We start from the raw sequence: 24,735 nt of genomic DNA, 5'->3' as shown, positions 1-24,735 counted from the left end.
AATTGGTAACTAATGTTTAAGTCTTGTATGATTCCTTTAAGTTTCACTGACAAGTGCTCCTTCACAGTAGTTCGTGCCTGGTTGTGCTGAGTAAGGTCAGCACATGATGTCCAATTAGCTGGGTGGGTCCAAAATGGCAGTTACATCCTGCATGCAGCACATGACCATCATCTCAATGATATTCTGGCTGCTTTAAGCCTAATTTGATTTGTAACTCCAAAACTACAGGAGATGATGGCACAGTGGTAATGTCACTGGGCTCATAATCCTGAGGCCCAGGGTAATGCCCAGGAATGATGAGTTCAAATCCCTCCAAGTCAACTGGTGGAATTTAAATTCAATTGATAAAAAAAGTCTGGAATATTAAGCAAGTTTCAGTATTGGTGACCATGAAACTATTATTGATTGTCATCAAAACCTATCTGATTCACTAATATCCTTTCGGGAAGGAAATCTGCCATCCTTACCTGGTCTGTTCTATATGTGAATCCAGATCCACAGGAATGTGGTTGATTCTTAACTGCCCTCTGAAATGGCCTAGCAAGCCACTTAGTTCAAGGGCAATTAGGGATGGGCAACAAATGCTGTTTTTGCCAGGGACGCCCACATCCTATGAAAGAAGAAAAAAAACTAAATGGTGGACTGCGCACTCCTGGTTGGAATTCTGCATGTGCATCATCAGTCCTGCCATTTTGGGTTCTTGTGTGACCATGTAGCGCCTGGAAAATGTGTGCTCCATGGCCCAATTTCTAGGCCACAATGTTTAGGTTAGCTTCTGACAGGATGCTATTGTCACATCCCATACTTGTTCAATTGTATAATTAGATATTTGGCAGTTTGGACACACCACAGAACAAAAGCTGCTCAGCCTGTTTATAAAAGTGACCAGCACAGTTATACCCAAGCAAATGCGCCATAATTTGTTGTCAAATAATGGAGAGGGTAATGGTCCTCATTTGTTACTTACGAGCACATAGTACAACAATTTCAGGTGAGGGCAGATGTGTGGCTAAATGTGGAAATTCAAACATTGCTGTCTGAGTTATGCAACTCTTGTTAGCTTCTAAAAACAGCATCTTGCTGTTTGTCTCATCATTAAAATACACTGAACAGTGTGAATTTGTTATATTTAGTAGATGTACACACACCTTGCCGCAGAAAGTTAATTCATGCCATTTTAAGTCCAAGTACCCTCTTAATGAAGCAATGTGTAAATTACTAACAAAGAACTTTTCTGGTGCTGATAATTAGTTATTACAAATGTGGAGGACCCTTCCTTCGGATACTTTTAAAGTACAAACTTTAAAATTAAAAGCTAATTTCACTTTTTGTTTCATTCTCTTTTCACTCTTTCAATCCAACCTTTCTTTCCCTCTCTATATATCTGATTTGGCATTTAATTCACCCAATAGTTTAGACACCCATGTCCGTCATTGCACTGAAATTTTACAACCCTATATTTTGAATGATTAAGGGGCTACACATTTGTTCACTCAGTTCCAGATGCCCCGATCCCTTGCTATGGTGTTAACAGCTTACGCAGTCAGCAAATTATGGCACAAAATATCAAGCTATTAAACAGGTAAGGGTTGCTGCCATCCATTTCCCTGCCACAGCAAATTATAGTCATATTTTGAAAGCACTTCTAAAATTAGTAATATTACTATTAGGACAAGGGTGTGGTTTTCCACTCTGTATTCACAGGTGTATTCCCAAAGGTTTAAATGTACGTGTGTGCAGCAATCCTAATTATTGACTCTTGTACATTAAGTACCCTTCCTCCTCTGGACTTTTATAAATCTTTTAGGTTTTTTGTGCAGCACACTGTCCAATGGCCTGTGTAAAATCACAGAATTTGAATGGCACAGAAGGAGGCCATTCGACCCATCGTGTCTGCATTGGCTCTCCAAATGAGCATCATGACCTAGTGCCATTGACCTGCCTTTTCCCCGTACCCCTGCAAATTGTTTCTATTCAGATAATCATCTAATGCCCATCATCTAATGCACTCTTGAATGCCTCGATTGAACCTGCCTCCACCACACTTCCAGGCAGTGCATTCCCGACCCAAACTCGCTGTGAAAAAGGTTTTTCTCCCTTCACATTTGCTTCTTTTGCAAATCACTTTAAATCTGTGCCCTCTCATTCTTGATCCTTTTATGAGCAGCTCAGTTTCAGGTTGAAAAAGGCAGGAGCATCAGGTAGAACAAAGGGGAAATTCAGGCAGTGGTTGGAGGGTGGGGGAGATTAAATACCAAAGATGTCAAAGAACAAAAGGCAAAGAGAATGGTAATGGTAGTAGTAAAGAAACAAAACATTGGTCCAGAGCAGGCGCTAATAGCGGAATACAGGTCAGCCCTGTCTGAAAACAAAAACAATGGAACAAGGTACAAATTAACACTTGGGGAAAAAAAAATCAAAATGGAGGATAGAGTTCATGGTCTGAACTCAATGTTGAGTGCAGAAGGCTGTAAAGTGCCTAATCAGAAGATAAAGTGGAGGAAAAGTGTTGTTCCTCCAGCTTGCGTTGGGCTTCACTGAAACATAGCAAGAAACTGAGGACAGAAATGTGAGCATGAGATCAAGATGGTGAATTGAAATGGCAAGTGACAGGAAGGTCAGGGTCAAGCTTGTGGACTGAATGTTCTGCAAAGTGGTCACCCAGTCTGTATTTGACTTCCCCAAAGTAGAGAAGACTGCATTGTGATCAACGAGTACAGTGGACTAAATTGAAAGTAAATCGCTGCCTAACCTGGAAGAAGTGTTTGGGGACTTGGACTGTGAGGAGAGATGAGGTAAAAGAGTAGGTGTTACATCTCCTGCTATTGCATGGGAAGGGGATGAGGTATTGGAGGTGATTGAGGGGTGGACTGGGCTGTTATGGGGGAACTGTCCCTTCAGAATCCTGACAGGGGAAGCAGAGGCATAGTCGTATTGTTGCTGGACTAGTAATCCAGAGACCCAGGGTAATGCTTTGGGGAGCTCAGTTCGATTCCCAACATGGCAGATGGTGAAATTTGAATTCAATAAAAATCTCGAATTAAAAGTCCAAAAGTTTAAACCCATCTGGTTCACTAATGTCCTTTAGGGAAGGAAATCTGCTGTTCTTACCTGGTCTGGCCTACAGGTGACACTGGACCCACAGCAGAGGTTGACTCTTAAATGCCCTCTGATTAGGGATGGGCAATAAATGCCGGCCTAGCCAGCGATGCCCACATCCCATGAACGAATGAAAAAAAGGGAAGGGGAAGATGTGTTTGGTGGTGGCATCATGCTAGGGTGGCGTAAGTGGCAGAGGGTGATTTTTAAAATTCGATTATGGGATGTGGGCATCGCTGGCTAGGCCAGCATTTATTGTCCATCCCTAATTGCTTTTGAGAAGGTGGTGGTGAGCTTGAACTGCTGCCGTCCATGTGGTGTAAGTACACTCACCGTGCTCTTAGGGAGGGAGTTCCAGGATTTTGACCCAGCGACAGTGCAGGAATGGCGATATATTTCCACGTCAGGATGGTGAGTGGCTTGGAGGGTATCCCATGGTGGTGTTCCCATGTGTCTGCTGCCCTTGTCCATCTAGTTGGTATCGGTCGTGACTTTGGAAGGTGCTGCCTCAGGAGCACTATGAATACAGAGGCTGGTGGGTTGCAAAGTGACTCTAGGATCGTGGCTCTAGGGGAGGGGAAAGAGTGAGGGGAGAGGTGCGGGAAATAGGTTAGACATGGTTGAGTGCCCTGTCAACTACAGTGGTGGGGAATCCTCAGTTTAGGAAAAAGGAAGTCATGTCAGAAGCACTGTAGTGGAAAGTAGCATCGTCAGAACAGATGCGGCAGAGATAGAGAAACTGGGAGAATGGAATGGAGTCCTTACAGGAAGCAGAGAGTGAGGAGAGGTAATCGAGATAGCTGTAGAAGTTGGTGGGGCTTTGATGAATATAATTAGACAGTCTATCTCTGGATATGGAGACAGAGAAATCAAGGAAGGGAGGGGATTGGAAGCAAAACTGATGAATTTTTCCAGTTCCGGACAAATGCACCAATCCAGTCATCGATGTATACGAAAAAGGGTCTGAGAGTTCTCCACTTCCTCCTTGTCCACAGTCGCACTGCACTTCCTGCCTGTCCACCACCGCTCTCCACTTGCTCCCTGTTCACCACCGCTCTCCTCCTCTTCCCTGTCCAACACTGCTCTCCACTTCCTCCCTGTCCAACACTGCTCTCCACTTCCTCCCTGTCCAACACTGCTCTCCACTTGCTCCCTGTTCACCACCGCTCTCCTCCTCTTCCCTGTCCAACACTGCTCTCCAATTCCTCCCTGTCCACCACCGCTCTACACTTCCTCCCTGTCCACCACCGCTTTCCTCTTCCCTGTCCACCACCGCTCTCCACTTCCTCCCTGTCCACCACCACTCTCCACTTCCTCCCTGTCCACCACCGCTCTCCATTTCCTCCCTGTCCACCTATGCTCTTCACTTCCTCCTTGTCCACCACCACTCTCCACTTCCTCCCGCTCCACCAGCGCTGTCCACTTCCTCCATGTCCACCACTGCTCTCCTCCTCTTCCCTGTCCACCAAAGCTCTCCACTTGCTCCCTGTCCACCACTGCTTTCCTCCTCTTCCCTGTCCACCAAAGATCTCAACTTCCTCCCTGTCTTCCACCGTTGTCCACTTCCTCCCGCTCCACCAGCGCTCTCCACTTCCTCCATGTCCACCACCACTCTCCTCTTCTTCCCTGTTCACCAAAGCTCTCCACTTGCTCCCTGTCCACCACCGCTCTCCTCCTCTTCCCTGTCCACCACCGCTCTCCTTCTCTTCCCTGTCCACCACCGCTCTCCTCCTCTTCCCGTCCACCACCGCTCTCCTTCTCTTCCCTGTCCACCACTGCTCTCCTTCTCTTCCCTGTCCACCACCGCTCTCCTCCACTTCACTATCCACCACCGCTCTCCTTCTCCTCCCCGTCCACCACCGCTCTCCTCTTCCCTGTCCACCACCGCTCTCCTCCACTTCACTGTCCACGACCACTCTCCTCCTCTTCCCTGTCCACCACCTCTCTCCACTTCCTCCCCGTCCACAACCGTTCTCCACTTCCTCCCTGTCCACCACTACTCTCCACTTCCTCCCTGTCCACCACCGCTCTCCACTTCCTCCCTGTCTACCACTGCTCTCCTCTTCCCTGTCCACCACCGCTCTCCTCCTTTGCCCTGTCCACCACCGCTCTCCATTTCCTCCCTGTCCACCTATGCTCTTCACTTCCTCCCTGTCCACCTCCACTCTCCACTTCCTCCCTGTTCAGCACCACTCTCCTCATCTTCCCTGTCCACCACCGCTCTCCTCCTCTTCTCTGTCCAATACCGTTATCCTCCTCTGCCCTGTCCAGCACTGCTCTCTTCCACTTCCCTGTCCACCAATGTTCTTCACTTCCTCCCTGTCCACCACCGCTCTCCTCCTCTTCCCTGTCCACCACCGCTCTCCACTTCCTCCCTGTCCACCACCGCTCTCCTCCTCTTGCCTGTCCTCCACTGCTCTCCGCTTCCTCCCTGTCCACCACCGCACTCCACTTCCTCCCTGTCCACGACCACTCTCCTTCTCTTCCCTGTCCACCACCGCTCTCCTCCTCTTCCCTGTCCACCACCGCTCTCCTCCTCTTCCATGTCCACCACCGCTCTCCTCCTCTTCCCTGTCCACCACCGCTCTCCTCCTCTTCCATGTCCACCACCGCTCTCCTCCTCTTCCCTGTCCACCACCGCTCTCTTCCTCCTGGCTGAGCTCGTTCTTTCCTTTAGCTTGTCTCACTTCCTCCAAATAAAAGGTGTAGATATGGGTAGCTGCTTGGGCCCTAGTTATGTCTGCCTTTTGTCGAGTATGTGGAACTCTCCTTGTTCCAATCCTATTCAGGAAGGAAGAAGCGGAGAGTCCTCAAACCGTCCTGGTGCAGGATCGAAGTGTAAAGGGATTGGATGACCATAGTGAAGAGAAGGCGGTAAGGGCCAGGAAAATGGAAGTTGTTGAAATGACATAGGGCATCAGAAGAGATTTGACAAGGGCAGAAAAAAAGAGTCAAGGTAGGAAGTGGGCAGGAACAGGTTGAAACAATGGTCTACCGGACCGGTCCTGTTTGTGGATTTTGGGAACGAGGTAGAAGTGGGCTGTTTGAGATTGGGGGACTGTATGATGGGGAGCTGTGGAGGGAAGATTTCCAGAGGAGAAGAGGTCAGTGAAACAATGGCTTGATGTTTGGTGATAGGGTCATGGTCCAGGGGGAGGTAGTGTCTGAGAGCTGGCACTCAGCCCCTATGAGGTAGACGTCTGTATGCCAGACAACAACAGTACCATGCTTGTCAGCAGGTTTTGCAACAATGTCAGGGTTGAATTTTTGAAGTCCCCCCCACCCACACCACCCCACACTCCCAAGTGCTAGTTTGCACCTTGTTTTTGTGTTTTTGCTTTCAGACAAAGCTGACCTTTACCCTGCTATTCACACCTCTTCTGGACCACTGTTCTGTTGCTTTACTATTACCACTCCCTTTGCCTCTTTTTCCATGACATCTTTGGTATTTAATCTCCCTCACCCTTTAACCTTGACCTGAACTTCCCTCTTGTTCCAGCTGACCCACTCTTGCTTTTCAACAGCATAAGCCAATCACATTACTATCTCTCTTCATTTCTGAAGAAGAGTCATTTTGGACTCAAAATGTTTACTCTGTATCTCTCTTCACAGATGCTGCCAGACCTGCTGTGTTTTCTCAGCAGTTTCCGTTTTTATTTCAGATCTCCAGCATCGGCAGTAATTTCCTTTTCTTTAATGTAAGGAACCTAATTTCAGATAAACCTCAAATCCATTATGTTACAGGCCAGTCCTATTTCAATACAGTAGTTTGTTCAGCCTGTACAAAGAATTATTTGCTAGTGATATTGCTTTAATCCCAACAGGTGGATGCGGTCAGTAACCTTCTGAAGGGACCAGCTGTGGCAAAGGCATTTGAACAAACGAAGAACTTAATCCCAAAACGAAGTTTACAAGGTAACTTTTGGTATTGGCTATGAAAAGCTGCAGGTTCCTATTAAGTTGCAGGGATAATGTTCGTCACATGTTTCAAAATTTGCTAAATTAGTTGTATTTATCATTAAAATTTGAGCTGCTCCAGAATTTCTTTAAGTGGAAGATTAAGCTCTTTGCTTTACTTCAAGGGCTTTAATGTAGCAAAGTCAGTAAGACTTGAATTTATTTGTTCGCTTGAACAATTAAGTTATTTCTGTTTATCTGTGGGTTTGAATAGGTTGCAACTGCTGCATTAATGATATTAGCCAGGGATGTTGCTTATAGCTGACAATAGAGAGCAGGATTACTCATGAGTTATCAATGTGCCATTTCTTTGAAATCATTTACACAAACTATTTTTATAAGTTTGTCAAAATATGAATTAATTTTTACTCTGTATTTAAAATTAAAGTGTATTACAATTAGTGCAGTGAATACGAGTGTCTTGCAAATCCACTGATCAGCAATCCTGGTGCCACTGGGAAGTTTTACTATTGGCAAACTTTCTGGGCTTCAGTAGAAGATTTTCATGCCATTAAGACAACTGTAGCACATGGCCATGACCTGTTATATCAGAGGCCCATCTTAATTTCTAGCCATCTGGTCTACACATGCTAGGCTTACTAATGGGAATGTACTAGATTGACCAAAGATTTATGAAGCCTGCAACTACAAAATGGACAACAGATCCTTCATATAAAATTCCAAAAAAGCTGGAATCTGAATAACAGCACAACAAAAAAATCTAATTGCTGTAGAAGAAAATTAACGATCAAAAGTTTCCCATTATCAGTAAAGGAATTTCAATCCTCTCAGAACATAATTAAGAATAAACTGAAATTACATAAGGGATGGTTTCCTTCCCAACAATGTGTTGCAAGCTGTAAGTATACTCTTTGTAGATGGAAAGTAATTTCACTCACAATGCATGGAGGAAATCTTTCCTTTCCCCTTTGAATTTTAATACTGTTCTTAAAGGTTCAAGTAAACCTCTAAAGTAATTACATTTCTATAATGCATGAAGAAAATCATTTCAATTCTATTAACAAACATTACCAATTCTCCAAAGGCTCAGTGGGTAAAGGCAACACGTATTGAGATGCAAAACTAAAAAGGCCTAAGGCTCAATTGTGTGGAATCACCTGATCTCAGCTGGGGTGATGAGGCATCTTATCCTTGTAGCCTACTGGACAGCAACTCCCTAGGAGACTGGAGCACATCTGTGGCTTTGTTCAGCATATCAGCTTCCTTCTCTAAGCTTGTGATGTTCAAAGATTGCATACTTTGGTGGCAAAAGCACCTTAGAGGGTCAGAATTTGGTCCATAAATCAGATATGCCAGAGTTCTACCCATTCTAAATACATGCGACATTCCGGTTGAACTGGATGCTATCAGAAAATAGGCCCACCCTCAAAGTGCTGTGTGTATGAAATGACAGAATAATGAAGGAAAAGTAACTGTACATGAAATTCAGGTACTTAAACAGAATTGCACTTGACTTAAGCCCAGAGAAAAGAGGGCATTTTGCCTGTGTGACGTTGAAGAACTGGCTGAGTTGAGAGATTTCGGCTGTCAAACAAACTTTGTGTGCAATACCATTCTTTCATGGAGGCCATTGCATAGGACTCAGCACGGGAATTCCCATGCATATTTTTTTATTGCAGGTAGAAGAGGAGGAAAGGAAATGACAGAGGCACGGAATGACACAAAGAGTTTGCTCCATTGAGATTGTATCTAGAGAGGTCTACTTGAGGAGGCATAAGTCCTCATGTTTGCAGGTGTTGGACAGGGTGGGTGGAGGTGTGGGAGTCATTGTGGCACAATATGGATAACTCAAGAGTCCTGCCAAATTTAATAACAGAACCTCATTTAAATCTTTTGTTCCTTTTTGCTGACCAGCAGCGAGCCAGATTGAAAGGCTGCTTTTAAAGAGGTTTTACTGTGAAATGTATTCTACATCTGCTTAGATTCATACCTCTCTGGTCTGTTCTTAAATCCATCCCAGCACTCTGCTGAGGAGATACATGAAAACCAAGGATGTTGGTGGTACTGAGCTTTGCTGTGCTATAATGTGCCTCTTGAGACAAAGGTTGTCCTTGTATTAGAGTGCTGAGTCATGGGGAATCTTCAGCACTGGAGATATTTGGCAACCTGGTGCTATATCCTGCCACCTCCATGAGCAGGCTTCAGTGGGGATGGATAGAACAGGGCATATGAGGGTATGGCATCACAAGTACAGATACTAGTCATGTCCTGTATCTAAGCACCCAAAGAATAATTGGAGAAAACTCCTGATGGCATCAGTTGGCTCTTGATGATCCTGAGTGATGTCACCTTGAAGCACTCAGAAGCTATTCTCTCCAAAGGTTTCCCAGATACCTGAATGTTAAAGATGAGGGAGAGGACATTATCAAAATTTAATCCCAGTAATGTTATAGAAGGAGAAGAAAGCAAGAAAGAGCAGGCCTGGTGAGCTCTTGAGCCTTTTGTTGATGCAACACCATGAGGGAAGGTGAATTTGTGGGTATCTAGTGAAACTGGATGGGAGAAGTATCACAGCCTCCAAGTACAGTCCCACAGCAAGAGCAGGTCATGAATGGAAGAGTCTTAACATATAAAGACACTGCAAGGAAGGATCAATAGGAGCAGATACATTCCCGGTTGCTATGGTGAGGCCATTAAATCTCTTTTTTGACTGAAAAGGTGTCCTAAGAATCTAGGAAGTAGCACAGCTGCCTCCTTACACAATAGGTTGAATTTTATGGGGTTTTGAGGACAGGCTTAGAGGTGGTAGTCTGGATGGATGCCAAATGCCTTTCTGCTGCCATGCCATTTTGCAAATGGCAGGGAAGGTGGCACATAGCCCGCCAGCCCAAGCTCCAGTTGAGCCACTTAAGTGGCCAATTAGTGGCTTCTTCCCACATCTGCTTGTATTTCCTCAGCGTCAGTGGACCATCCGCCAGACCTATGACCTCCAAAGTGGGGAGGACCTCCATTTTGGGCACTCTTTGGCCCCTGAAAGAGCTCCCCAATGGCAATAGCCACATCTACAGCATTGGTGCCCTCTGCCCTCAACAATCCCTGGCCACTCCTCACCAGGGCATGCTGGACGGATGTTGGCCGGATTTGTCAACCAATCAACACCCTTTTCTCATGCAATATAAATTGCTTCCTTTGAAATTGGTATTCTTGTATCTGTCCTGATGAGTGCAAGACAAAAATCTTCGACAGTGTGTCTCTTTTTACAGCAATATTCAAATTCTTTATTACCATGTGACTATTTATATTCAGCTCTCTTAGAATAGAGAGTCTCAGTGAGCTTTCTTATGCAAATTAGAAGGGAAACTGGGAGATATTGCAAATATCACTTGCTCTAGCCTAGAAGGAGCCCAATGCATAAAGGTTCTTGGCCACATCACCTTCATGATTATTGGCAATGCCGTCCTTGCTCTGCTTTGAAGCTGTACTTGTGGCTGATTTAGGTGGCAGATTTGATTGAGGCCATCTTTACTGAAGTGCAGATGTCTGACACACTCCTCTTCACTGAGGTTCAGGTTGGCGAATTGCTCCTTGAACATCCTGGGCACACATGACCTACTGAGAGTTCACTTAATTAGATTTTCAACAGTTTGCCTTGCTCTGTGTTGCCTCTGCCCATCTTTCCTGTCAGGCTGTAGTCTAAGGGCAATGCTTATTAGTGTATCCATAGCAGGGAGCAGCTGGTTTGTGCCCTTGAAGCTAGGAGTCCTTCAGCGCATGCCACACCACTCCTTATAGACTCTAACAACTTCGCAGAACTCTAGAAACCACCAAGCATTTCTACAATCACAGCAAGAATCAGTAGAAATCAATCAGCGACTAACCGGAAAGCAGTTTATAAATAGTGCTGATTGGGTGTGTTCAGCTAGGCATCTTTAAGTGATGACATTAGCATGAGTGTTGAGCTCTAAAGTAGAATTGCTAGTGTCAAACCAGCATTATACACTAATTGACTTTACAATCTGCCTAGCTGGCACACTTCCGGTGGACACCCCTTGTGCAAGTATTAACACCCTCACCAAAATTACATCTGGAGCAACTTGCACCAGAAGTGTGCATGACTCGCGGATACCATTTTGGAGCTAAAATAGCACTCACAGCACTGACAAATCAGGTGCTAGCGGGCCAAATTTTTCAAATTAAATGTCTTTGTAGCAAAGCAATACACATTCGTAAGTCATTAAAAAGTAGCGACACAGGTTAATAATGCCATAAAATGGCAGTGTCGATTTTTCTTTATTGGCAAATGTCCTGCCTTTCAGTGGAAACTTCATTCTGCGCTTGATGAACTTGTACTAAAAATTTGATGTTAACTTATAATGTTGTATCAAAAGCCTCCACAATTTGTCAGAGAAATCACTACAGAAGCAGAATTTACTGGAGCTATTATTTTCCACAATATTTAAAAAACAATTATCTTGTGGAATGGCACTTGCTTAAACCAGCTTGTTGTTCTTCCACAAGCAGCATATTTACAAGTTTTGATTTACCTGTGTCCTTTGTTACGATCGGGATGGGAGGAATGTGCAATTTAAATAGCTCCCCCGCTCCACAAGTTGCATCGTTAGTTTAAAAGTTTGACTCACTCACCAAAATTGCCAATTGTTTACCTTCACTACTGTTACCCAGAATAAAAGAGACTTTAACCAGGTTCCTTTCAAGAAACTCAGTATGATTGATTTATTGAAAAACAAAACCTATTTTTCTTTAAACAAGTTGCAAGAACTGGTTAAGTACTCTGGAAGTATAACTATCTATCTATTTTAAAAATACTCCAGAACACATATATACACATTCACACACAAACACAAAAACAAGCAAAGGACAAACAGATAGGGTTTCTGTAGAGATAGGTTTTGGAGAATATGCTTTATAAAATAAAGGATAAAGTTTCCAAGATTTTGGCGCTGTTGATCTGGAGCTCCTTTGTGTGAAGATGGGCTGCTGGTCCCAGTTGATGTCTGGAGGCTCTCACCAATGGAGCTTCGGCATGGAGGAGAATATAGAGCTGGATTAATCTTCTTGTCTCAGCTTTGCAAGTTTCCAAATGCAGAAAAGTTATACTCAAATAAGGATTCTCTGGCTGCAGGCTGATAACCACACATGGAATTTCAGGCAAGACAGGGAGAGAGCCAGTTAGGGCAGCCTTCCTTCTCAGCTTATTCCCCAAAAGACTGAGTTCAAAACCAATAGGTTCAAAAATTAAAACATGTCTGTGTCATGTGATTTCCAGTAAATCACACATTTTCTCTCCATCAATTAAAGTGATTGTAGTTCAAAACAAACAAACAGCTCTTCCCCCTCAAGTACCATGCTGGTCAGGTGATTTCTTGGAAAAGGCCTACTTGTTGATTGTTCCAAGGTGAACTTATGACCTACCTAAAAATGAGGTGTCAACTTGGTGAAACTATAAGGCAGGACCACTTGCATGCCAAACAGCATAAGCTGCAAGTGATAGACAGAGCTAAGCAATCCCACAATCAAGGGATTAGATCTAAGCTTTGCAGTCCTGCCACACCCAGTCATGAATGGTGGTGGACAATTAAACAGCTCACTGGAGGAAGTGGCTCCACAAATATCCCCATCCTCAATGATGGGGAAGCCCAGCAAAAGATAAGGCTGAAGCATTTGCTACAATCTGCAGCCAGAGGAGCTGAGTGGATAATCGATCTTGGCCTCCTCCGGAGGTCCCCAGCATCACAGATGCCAGACTTCAGCCAATTCGATTTAATTCACATGATATCAAGAAACAGCTGAAGGCACTGGATAGTACAAAGGCTATGGGCCCTGACAATATTCCGGCAATAGTATTGAAGACTTGTGCTCCAGAACTTGCCGCGCCCCTAGCCAAGCTGTTCCAGTATAGGTACAACACTGACATCTACCTGGCTATGTGTAAAATTGCCCAGGTAAGTTCTGTGCACAAAAAGCAGGACAAATCCAACCCGGCCAATTACCGCCCCATCAGTCTACTCTCCATCAACAGTAAAGTAATGGAAGGAGTCATCAGCAGCGCTACCCAGCTGCACTTGCTGAGTATAACTTGCTCACTGACACCCAGTTTGGATTCCGCCAGGGTCACTCAGCTCCTGACCTCATTGCAGCCTTGGTTCAAACATGGACAAAAGAGCTGAACTTCCAAGGTGAGATGAGAATGACTGCCCTTGACATCAAGGCAGCATTTGACTGAGTGTGACATTGATGAGCCCTAGCAAAACTGGGGTTAATGGGAGTCAGGGGAAAAACCCTCCACTAGTTAGAGTCATACCTAGCACAAAGGAGGGAGATTGTGATTGTTGGAGGTCAGTCACCTCAGCTTCAGGACACCACTGCCGGAGTTTCTCAGGGTAGTGTCTAAGGCCCAACCATCTTCAGCTGTTTCATGAATGACCTTCCTTCCATCTTAAGGTCAGAAGCAGGGATGTTTACTGATGATTGCACAATGTTCAGCATCATTCGTGAAGCCTCTGATACTGAAGCAGTCCATGTCCAAATGCAGCAAGACTTGGACAATATCCGGTCCTGGGCTGACAAGTGCAAGCAACATTCGCACCACACAAGTGCCAGGCAATGACCATCTCCAACAAGAGAGAATCTAACCATTGCCCCTTGACGTTCAATGGCATTACCATGAATGAATGCCCCACTATAAACATCCTGGGGGTTAGCAATGACCAGAAACTGAATTGGACTAGCCATACAAATACTGTGGCTACAAGAGCAGGTCTGAGGCTAGGAATCATGTGATGACTAACTCACCTCCTGACTCCCCACAGCCTGTCCACCATCTACAAGGCACAAGCCAGGAGTATGATGGAATATGCCCCACTTGCATGGATGAGTGCAGCTCCCACAACACTGAAGAAGCTTGACATCGTCCAGGAGAAAGCAGCCCGCTTGATTGGCACCACATCCACAGTCATTCACTCCCTCCACCACTGACGTACAGTGACAGCAGTCTATACCATCTATAAGACACACTGCAGGAATTTACCAAGGCTCCTTAGACAGCACCTTCTAAACCCACAACCACTATCATCTAGGGAACACCACCACCTGGAAGTTCCCCTCCAAGACACTCACCATCCTGACATGGAAATATGATGCATTTCCTTCACTGTCGCTGGGTCAAAATCCTGTAAGTGTGTTCCTAATAGCACAGTGGGTGTACCTAAACCACGTGGACTGTAGCTCACCACCAGCTACAGTAAAGGGTAAGTAAGGATGGGCAATAAATGCTGTCCCAGCCAGTGAAGCCCATATCTTGTAAGTGATTAAAAAATAAATAAATTTCACACTGAAGCAGAAGATGTGTAAGTACATAACCACATTTTCTTCATTAGAAGGGATCACAACATGTAGCCTGTTTGATGTGAGGCATTCCTTTGATGCCCAAAACTCCTCCTAGTTATTGCCTGCCAACAAGGTTCATTCAATTAATTAACACAAGAGCCCTGCACTTTGTCTGCCAAACACATCTAAGTCTGTCAAGAGTCTTTAATATTCATAAAGATTGAGGCTCCATCTGCAACAGATTAAAGCCCAGTTTTATCATCGCGGCATAGTATGGTGAATTACTTGTCAGACCATGGGGCCAATAATGCAATGCTCAGCTTCCCTGCTGCACATCAGGTGCCAACTTCCACATTATGGAGTGCTGATGCAAAGCACATTGCTTAGCAGCAGGCATATACTGCTGTTCACATGCCTGGGGTCAGTCTGACTCAAATTCATTAAGCTTCCGTTGGATGAATCAAAGTACATGCTGCTTCTGGAGCCGACACCAAGTTTCACAAAAATTTACTAACTTTAACAAAGAGTACAGGGGTGATAGGTGCTATGCAGTTGTGTATATCATTTGGGGAGTGTATGATCCTTATTTGTACAGTGTTGCATGTCAACTTGATTGTGCTACAGATCACAGTGGAGAGTGCAACCATTCCAAAGCTCTCTGCGGTAGATCCCCCTACCTAATGCAAGGTCCTATCCACAACCATGGTTTCTTAATCGGTGCTGTGACTGAGGTTGTAGGTAGAAACATAGGGTGATATTTTAACTCATTCAAAAGCCATCCATGTACGTAGAATTAAAACCAGGCTTGTGGAAAATTTAAAATAAAGAAGGAAACCATTTGGCACATTGAATGGAATCTTAATGCCTATGTCTCTGGTGCAACAGCAGGGCCACTTCCAAGTTTGGAACGCAATTCCTCAATATGTGGACTCTATGGTTGCTTTTTATCAGAGCTAACCAATACTCTTTCCTCCTCTAGGCTCCCTGGCCAGCTATGGAGAGTGGGGAGGATGACATAGCCATTTTGTCAAAGGACTATACATGTTTCAGAACAGCTCACCAGCACTTGGATTTTTCAGGCTGCTGGAAACACAGAAATGAAAAGGAAACCTAGCTAGGAAGGCTAGGACTTCCCAGGTCTCCCATTCTTAATTGAGGTCAACCAGGATATAAGGAGCTGCAATGAGGTGATCTTTTCTAAGGATGGAAGGAAGAGGACCACCTCTGCAACAAAGCAGGCATGGACGGAAGGGACCAAAGAAGTCAGCATCTGGAGCATGGTCCTAGCAACTTGAAACCGTGCACCAAGAAGATCCAAGAGTTCAGGAGGTCATGACAGATGAGTGGAATAATACTTTCAGATAACAAGGCCCACATTCTGACATTCCCGACATTCCCAGCATTCTCCAGCACAGCACACCTCGTGCAATACACTTTGCAACTGCACTCATTCCTCTACCTGCACATCCCCACCTGAGCAGCCAATACTCAACCTAATGCCCTCTCACACCCATGCCTCATAATCCCACTCTACAAATTGTGCCTTTCCCTCTTCTGAACACAAGCCATTACCAGAACTCACATCTCTCTGCTTTCCCACCTTGTGGGTGAAAAGAGCACAGTTTGGCAAGAAGCAGAGATGCGGTATGGGGGAATGTTGGCCTCCAGTGGCAGACGCCTTGTCGACTATAGGCTATATGTGCCCATCTGATCCACTGGGGAGAAGGCATTGTTTCAGGAGACTGCAGATGTCGACAGCGATCTGCTGTGAAAGCCTGAGGCTCGTGAACCCCTTTACACAGACCTGTCGAGAGAATTGATCCTAAGCCTGTAGAGACCCCCCTGTTTTGGGGGCCTAGTCTCCTTCCAGTTGGATCTTGTGTCCATTCCATCTGCCATGTGGAGAGGCATGCGGTTGAGGAGAAGGAAGCTGGTGCTGCTGTTGGATCAGTTGGGGGTTGCTGTACCCCCTGCCCTTGATCCTCAGCGGAGGTGGATGATAAAGACGCATAAGAGAGAACTCTGGGATAATGGAAACTGATGAAAAGAGGAGAAAAAGGCCCTAAGATTGTGAAACTTGGAAACACAAAAGCTGCCTTTGTCCTTTATTTGGTTCATTTGAAATGACACTTATCATGTTCCATTCTCTTCCATACAGGTGCCACAGAAAAGGTAGGACTGATAAGATAATGTCACTTGTGGATATCCCACGGGCTCCACCTAGCTTGCCCACCTGCAGCAGTTATACTATCAGGACGGAACTTGATTCTGGCAGAAATGTTTTTTTTTAATGTGGTGTTTCTTCTCAACAATTAACCTTGTGAGAATTTGAAATGAGATTGTTTATGAAGAATATTTATTTTATACTCTGATCCCACTTGTTCTGGGGTTTAATACGACAGTGATATCCCCTAGTACTCCAACGATACTGAAAATGACATGGATGCCTGGCTGAAATAGGCAAATTACCTTGACTCTGATACTTTGGACCAGGCCAGGATGCATCCAGGAGAAGGGTACAAATTCCCCTGAGGCTACCCCTGGAATTTCCAACGTATTTTTTTTTTTCAATCATTTGAAGAGGAAAGGTCTTGTGTTTATCATGTTAAACTTGCAAAATTACTAAGATGCAAAATTACATTTGTATGAAATTGCAACATCATTACATTGTTTTCCCTCAATTTGAGACGTTCTCTGCAACTGCCATTATGCAGATGATCTTTGAAACCATAAGTACCTTGTACTTGGAGCGCACATGAGGGATGCCTGTTGGACTTCAAAGTTGAGGCGCATTAAAGTTGTGGCGGCAAAGGCTGCCCTGCGGTTGAGGTGACTTTGGTGGCGGGATGGGGAGACAAAGGCTGCCCTTCAGTTGAAGGTAGCGCACAAGCACGTGCGGAGTGGTGGGGGATGGGGTGGGCAATGGAAGCGGCCATGCTTAGGGAAACCTTCTATAAAGTGACCATTCGTCTGCAGCTGAGACAGTTCAGGCGGAACCACATTAATATGATTGGAGTTGGGCCACCAGTTTATCTGTCCACTCAAGCAATGTTGAGGCAGCAAAGTGCTACCAAGTGCTACAGACCTTTTCACCCCTCGGGCACAGGCTGCAAATCAATGAGCATTTTAATAGACAGCTAACTGGGCACATTGTACAATTTTCTTGCGAAAGCTGGCCATGGAGCAGTCACTGGTGGAGATGCCCACAGCCCCTTGCAATGTCGTCATTCCGGTTTGGACCAGTCTCCCCCGTGGCTCAAGATAACAGTGCAGCCTTGCAGCGTGGATTGGGAGAATACTTGTGCCTGAGCTGAGACCACAGCATGCAGTCCGATGGGCAAAGCTGGTGCCAATCGGTCAGCTGGGGTGGGGCGGAGAAAGTTGGAGTTTCAGGAAGCCATGCAGATCACTAATCTCTGGCCACCCAAGTGGTGGCCAGCACTCTCCAAGATGCATTAAGGAGCCTTCAGAATTAACTAATACATGATCCCAGTACACTCATGCTAACCACATGTGTCTCTTTTTCATCCTGCAGGAGTACATCAGGAGCATGGGGTCTTGTGAACTAGCTGTATACCTCATGACGTACAGAGAGCGAAGATGAAGGAGAAGAGAGTGACTGAGGCGTCTGACTGTGCAGAGGGAAGAGCAGCACCCTCTAAAAGAAGGGGCGGCTAGGGCTCCCACACACGCTGCCGAAGAGCCACAGCGAGCTATCATTGGTCGGCGCTGAGCTAGACCCAGGGCCTATGGACGCTGCCTTTCTTTCCTGCAGATGACTGAGAACCAGTGTCATTGAAGACTGCGCATGTCTTGGGATCTGGCCGGTCACATCTGCCATCTACTGCAGGATTTGGCGCCATGGGAACATGGTCAGCTGCACATTCAGCGAATGGAATCCTTTGAGTTTGACATGGTTAACTGTGTGTTATACCCTCCGTGAAAGTGATAGCGGTGCTCAATTTCTATGCTAGTGGCTCCTTTCAGAGCTCCACAGGTGACTTCTGTGGGATATCACAAGCCTCTACCCACAAATGCTTCCATGAGGTCATGGGTGCCATCTTTGCGAGGGCACACAACTTTGTGTATTTTGCCCCAGACCAGGAGAGCCAGGATGCAAGAGCGATTGGATTTGCCCAGATCTCGTGTTTCCCACAGGTCAAGGGTGCCATTGACTGCATTCACATAACGCTCAGATCTCCGTCGCAACACACTGTCAACCATGTCAACCTCAAAGGATTCCATTCGCTGAATGTGCAGCTGGTGTGCGACCACCACAAATACATCCTGCAGGTCTGTGCATGGTTTCCAGGGAGTGTATACAACTTCGAAATTCTCAGTCGGTTACAGATCCTTAACGTCTTCCAGGGTCAACAGAAGCTGCAGGGATGGCTCCTTGTGGACAAGGGCTACCCACAGAGGATGTGGCTGATAACACCTGTGCGGCAGACTCATACATTCGCTCTGCTGCAGTCTAACGAGGCTCATGCTGCAACTCACAACATAGTGGAGCAAACCATCGGGATGCTGGAAATAAGGTTTCAGTGCCTGGACTAGTCTGGTGGAGCCCTGCAATACAGTCCACAGAGGGTGTCACGCATCATCATTGCCTACTGCACCCTTTACAATTTGACGCTGCAATGGGGAGAGGAGCTGGCTGAAGAGGAAATGCAGGAGCTGGAGGTCTCTTCCAATGAGGAGGATGTCGACGGTGATGAGGGTGAGGAGGTCCTTGAAGGCGACGATGAGGCTGTTGAACTGGCCAGATGAGGTGGGCGTGCTCAGGAGGCCCTCGTACTGCTAGATTTGTGTAGGATGATGACAACACGCAGTGAAGAGACACCATAAGATCCTCACATTGCACCTATGAACGTTTGGCCCCAGTCTGGCTTAAGGCAGTGCACATACCCTTGGTGATAGTGCTCCTGTCATTGAGATGTAGTGGAGGTCCTAAAAGTCCCTTGATTGCAGGAGGATGATGACAACATGCAGTGAGGACACTCCATAGATTGTCACTTAGCCTCTGAGAATGTCTGACTCCTGCCTGGCCTAGGGCAGCTCATTTGTGCTCCGTTATTAGTGTCATATCATGGAGACGCAGCCACAAAACTTAAAAGCCTCTGATCCTTTGTCCGCCTTTAGCACATGAGCCCTTCAGGAGCACAGTGTCATTGGTCACAGATGCTGAAGAGATAGGGGCCAGTCCCTCCTTAAAGGTGCTGAGAGCAGACAGAGAGAATGACGGAACTCTGTGACGCCTGCCCATGACATTCTGGCAGCAATGACAAGCACTGTAGAGGTGCAGGTATCAGTAATGTGTCCAGGGAGTGTGAGGCCGGACCATCAGTTTGGTCTGAAGGCTTCACAAATCACAGGGAAGAGGCCCTGGACTGAGTTGCTGCCTTTATCTTGTGCAGATAGGTTTCATATCTGAGTGACACAAACACTGCTCATAGAACAAGGAGCTGTAGGCAGGGAGACATTGTTGAAAGCTTATTTACCGTAGTGAACATTATGTACAAGTGATTAACACCCATGCCCAGGCTATGCAACTACATCTTCTTAACTCTGCCGGCACTCTCGAGGCCTTCTGTGCTCGGTGGGCACCGCGGGGACTGGGGTGCTTTATCGACCCCTTTAATCACATTTTGGTTTAATGTTTGTAAGTTTCCTTTAAACTTTGCTCTTGGTTTTACAGCTGACCTGAATTAGGGGCTGTGCCTGATTTATCCCAATTTTGTTAATTTAGTTTAATTGGTTTTAACTCATAAGAGTTACATCTTCTTAACCTTCCTAACCCTGCTGCTACGTCTTGGTGCTCTCCGGACATCCACAGCGGAGGTGGGGGCAGCCTGCTGACTGCTCACCCTGTCTGTGATGACCTTGGCGGTCGTCCTTTAGAGGGCTGAGACCTGGAGGGCCCCAGCCTGCTTTCACCCTGAACTGCTGTGTGGCAGTGGCACCCTCCTTGGCCTGTGAAGCTGGATCTGCGGCGGTCACAGGAAGAGGTAAGCTGGATGGGCCGATCATGCCCAGAATCACCTGGATGGATGGCCCAGGACTGTGCACCTGCTTATCCTCCTCCCCATGGGTGCCCAAAAGCCCCTTGAGGAGAAAGGGTAGCTAGAGTGAAATGAGCTGCAATGCACCCCTCTCATGTACACACTGTTAGAGGCCAACTATGGCATCAGTGATGGAGTTGAGCATGCGCAACAGTGCAGGAGCGGCTTCCTGGACTAAGGTCACCATGGCGGCCATCCTACCAGTGTTGACCTCAGTGCGTTGGCATACCGGCGTTAACCCCTCAGCCTAAATGCGGACTGACTCCTCCATTGTGCCTTGCAATCTGAGGAGTGCAGCGGACATCCCTTCCTGATATTCCTGAGCTTGCCTTTATAGCTCCAGCAACTGTGACATGACAAAGTCCAGAGGCTCGTTATCTGACTTGGACTCAGCAAATATTTGGCCTCCAGCAGTCCTCCAAGTGCGGGACACCTGGGAAGTCCCTGCTGCCTATTGTGGATCAGAAAGTGCGTTGTGCTCACCATATTTTGATCCCAAAGCTACTCTAAAGCTAGGTCCCACTGTGGTGTGTGTCTCTGCACTGGTGGAGGGTGTGGGTGAGCACTGTGATGGGATTTCAAGGAGGGTGCCTTCAGATTCCACTTCAGAGGTTTCTACGGGGCTTGATTGGAGGGCCTGGGTCGTGGACTCTGTCGGCTGTTTGGCAGATGTACCAAAGAAAGCGAGGGAAGATAATTAGTACATGGCAGTGGTCTGTGAAGCAGGACACACCACTCACAGCATAGTCGTCTGATGAATGTTGCAATTCTGGATCCTCACTTGCTAATGCACAGGAATGGTCCAGATCCTCGCCGGCCAGCTGGATGGCTCTGTTTTCAAAGTACATGAGGACCTTGATTCCGGGCATTCCTCCACCAGTCTGAGACCTCTCCCTCTTGTTGTTTGCCAGCTTATCCTGCACAAATACAGATGGAGAGAGTGTAAGCAGGACACCTGCCTGGCCAGATGACAAGTATGCCTGGCATGTGTGGTTGCTGAGTGGTCCCATGGATGGGATGAGGACAATGAGGGTGTGTGTGAGAGAGTGAATGGTATTGTCCCTTGAACTGGCAGTGAGTGAGGGCCCTGTGGATGTGTGATGGGTTTGTGAGTGTGTGAGTTGAGAGTGATGAGAAGAGTGACTTACCTTGGTGGAATGGAGGAGATCATTCACCCTCTTGCTGCACTGGATAGCTGCCCTCTTTTGCTGGGCATTGGCATTGACCACCACTGCCACCATCTCCCAAGCTGGATTAGTGAGGTCGCTGCCCATCCTGCGGCCAGATTGAGGGTAGAGGACATCATGGCAGACATCCACAGCGTCCAAAAGGCGCTTGAGGGATGCGTCATTGAACGTGGCGATTGCAGTCTTATTGCCTTTCAGGGCCATGTCGTTTTTGCAGCATTTGTGGGCTGGAAACACTGAGAGTTGTGCTTGTGGCTGGAGTTTAAGTGTGGCACCCGGCGTGATGAAGCGGTGAGTTGATGGTATGGCGGGTGAGTGAGGTAGGAAATGGCATGTTTCCCGGGAATGCATAATTAATGCGGCAGGTTTGGGATGATACGGTGTTAGAAGCTGCCAATGCGGCTTGTGGGTAAAATGTCGTTTTACGCACCTGCTACTGCACTTAATGCACATCTGGGATGATTCCGCTCCATGCCAAATGAGTTAAGAAAATTACATGATACAAAATAAAACTAATAAAGTATGTAAAATATGTGTTTTTCCAAATAAAGTAACAGAATAAAATATAATACTCGTAAAAGTGACTGTTTTGACCAATTTCCCCCGAATGGGGAATGACATATGTTAAAATGTGTCATGGCTGTGCCATGAGAATGGACATAACAAAGTGAGAGCCACCTACAACTTCACCAACTAATTATGGGCATCTTGAACTGTTTAAAGAAATCTGTTTTTTTAAAAAATACAAGTAAAGACACTGAACAAAAGTTGGCTGACACTGTAAGGTGACCACTTCTTGGAAAATTGCTATGTGGATTGTACTGACAGACCTGTCGCTGAGAGTACTGGAATTTTGCACTTGAGGAGGTGTCAAGGCCCACTTCAATCAGAGGCACTTGAAAGAAAGACATGAAAAATGGACAAGGCTGAACTTTAAACTTTAATCTTCTGTGTTTGAGGGTAATGGAAACTTTCTCCCCAGCCAGCTACATTCATCAGACATCTAAAAACCCATCTACTGTTGACTTATATCTCAGAAGGTGTCAAAAAGTTCCGAGATGAAAACAAAGACATGCCTATTTCCCCCTCTTGGGAATACACAGGGAAAATTGGTTAAAACTGGCTGAAGACCATTGTTTTGGGAGTGACAGAAGCAAGAAGAAACACCAGTCTAAGTCACCACTGCAGAGACAAGCAGGATATATCTCTCTTTCTCTCTCTCTTACTAGAGGCAAGTATATTTTAGCAGCGACAGACAACAAGTAGAAAGAAACAGGACAGCTACCTAAGTCAACTCTGCAGAGACGAGCAAGTCATCTCTCCCTTTGGGAACAATCCAGTAAGTATCTCCAACAGGCTGTGAAACTGCCAAAATCAGCTCTAGAGTTCTACCGAAATCACCCAACTAATGGCCACAACTTACCACCATCTATGGCTCATGGACAAGCCAAGGATTGATTCTTTTCAACTTTTATTTGGACTCATACACTTTCTTATTTTCTGGTGTGCGTGCATGCATGCGTGTGTGTGTGTGTGTGGTCTTTTATTCTTTTTTCTTGGGCTTTTAGTGACTAATAAACTTACTCAATGTTTGACTGAAGAAAGCCTGGCTGATTGGCTCCTTATTAAAAAGTAAACACATTGGATTGGGAAAGAATTTTACACAAACCTTTGTTGTGGCCAACTGAGGAGGTTGGAAAGTAGGGGAACCAGCTCACTCCTCACCCTGTTGTAACAGCTGTCTGCACTGTGATTTTTGTGTCATATGACATGTTTGGTCTTCAAATTTATCAAACGTCATTGTAATAAAATTAATTTGTTGCATATGGTTTCATAGGAATCCTAACTGTTAAATTGATAATGTGGAGCTTGAATATCATTGCATTCATTGCAGTAGATGGCAGTCTGTTCCCTCAGTTACTGAGTGAAAAGTGGTTACTCCCTGAGTTGTATTTAGTTCAGTTCATCTAACAATATTCTCCCTTGGTTGTTTCCTACTGGATTTGTGTGAAGTATTTCTTCACTAATTTATCCACTGATCTTCAGTGCTCATTTCAGAGCACTGAGACATAAGCAAGGCATTCAGGCAATGGAGGTTTTGATGAGAAAGTATAAGAGGAATGAATTATAATGAAAGACTGGAGAAATCCAGGCTTTTAGAAAACAAGGTTTACCTCTGATAATAAATAAGTGACTGGGCATTTCCATTCGTGTTACTTTCTACCAGGTATCCTGAGATGCCTGTCTAGACACTTCTGACTATTAATTGGAAAGAAGGCTTTTTTACTCTGGTGCATTTGCTTCAATGAAATCTAAAATATCCCAACCAAAATCGAGGTTGTGAGGACTTGATGAAGGTAACGTTGTAATTTGCTAAATTTGATGATTGTCCTGACATCAAAAACAGTAATGCTGCTTTAAGCTATATTGCAGGTCCTAAAGGGAACCTATCCACTAATATAAACGAGATTTTCTTTGGAAATAGAGATTCAGAGAGCTCTCTAATGTTTGGGCACATGCTAATGAGACACTGCCAACTTGCACTTGAACGATGTACCCAGACAAAAATTGAAGCTCCTGTGCCAATTCACGGATTTAAATTGTTCAAATTTACTTATGGCCTGAGTATTTTTGCTCAGTTTGTGATTTTTGGGGGAATGGCACTAGGTAAATTGCTCATTTGGAGAGCTGGTGCAGACATGATGAGCTGAGTGGCCTCCTTCTGCACTATAACAATTCTCTGATTCTGTTTGGTAATTGCTGCTATTCAGTGTGAACATTTGATCAATGAGCATAACCAGTGAAGAAGTCGTACTTTCTTGGCAGAAAACCTAACTCAGTCAAAGTGGTGAGATCGTTGAATCCTAACCAGCAGATTGTCCCGTGGATAAAATAAGAAGCTTAACTACCATTCAGAAATATGAAAAGTCACTGTATTTTCATTTCCTTTTATATGGATTGAAGGAAATAGATAGATAATTGCTTTAATGAAAAATCGTATGTACTGAAGTGATGATACAAATAAAATAAGTAATCCTAATTCATAGACAATCATTAAAATCAAAATAAAGCATAAAATTATAAAAGGATTGCACAGTTAAGAACATTATAATCTATAAATA

General features: G+C 45.4%; 1 protein-coding gene across 3 annotated transcripts in view; it reads left to right on the top strand.

The window, feature by feature from the left end:
* prex2 (phosphatidylinositol-3,4,5-trisphosphate-dependent Rac exchange factor 2) overlaps positions 1–24,735 on the top strand; it is a 775,268-nt gene that overhangs the window by 514,806 nt on the left and 235,727 nt on the right. For all 3 annotated transcript variants that reach the window (XM_041190559.1, XM_041190558.1, XM_041190560.1), the window contains exon 29: positions 6,924–7,014. In XM_041190559.1, the coding sequence (XP_041046493.1) occupies positions 6,924–7,014 (91 nt within the window). The remainder of the gene's footprint in view (positions 1–6,923; positions 7,015–24,735) is intronic.

The sequence above is a fragment of the Carcharodon carcharias genome, chromosome 6 (assembly GCF_017639515.1).
Source record: "Carcharodon carcharias isolate sCarCar2 chromosome 6, sCarCar2.pri, whole genome shotgun sequence".
Lineage (NCBI taxonomy): Eukaryota > Metazoa > Chordata > Chondrichthyes > Lamniformes > Lamnidae > Carcharodon > Carcharodon carcharias.
Note: the sequence above shows the minus strand (reverse complement) of the source record. Positions and strands in the feature narration are given on the sequence as shown.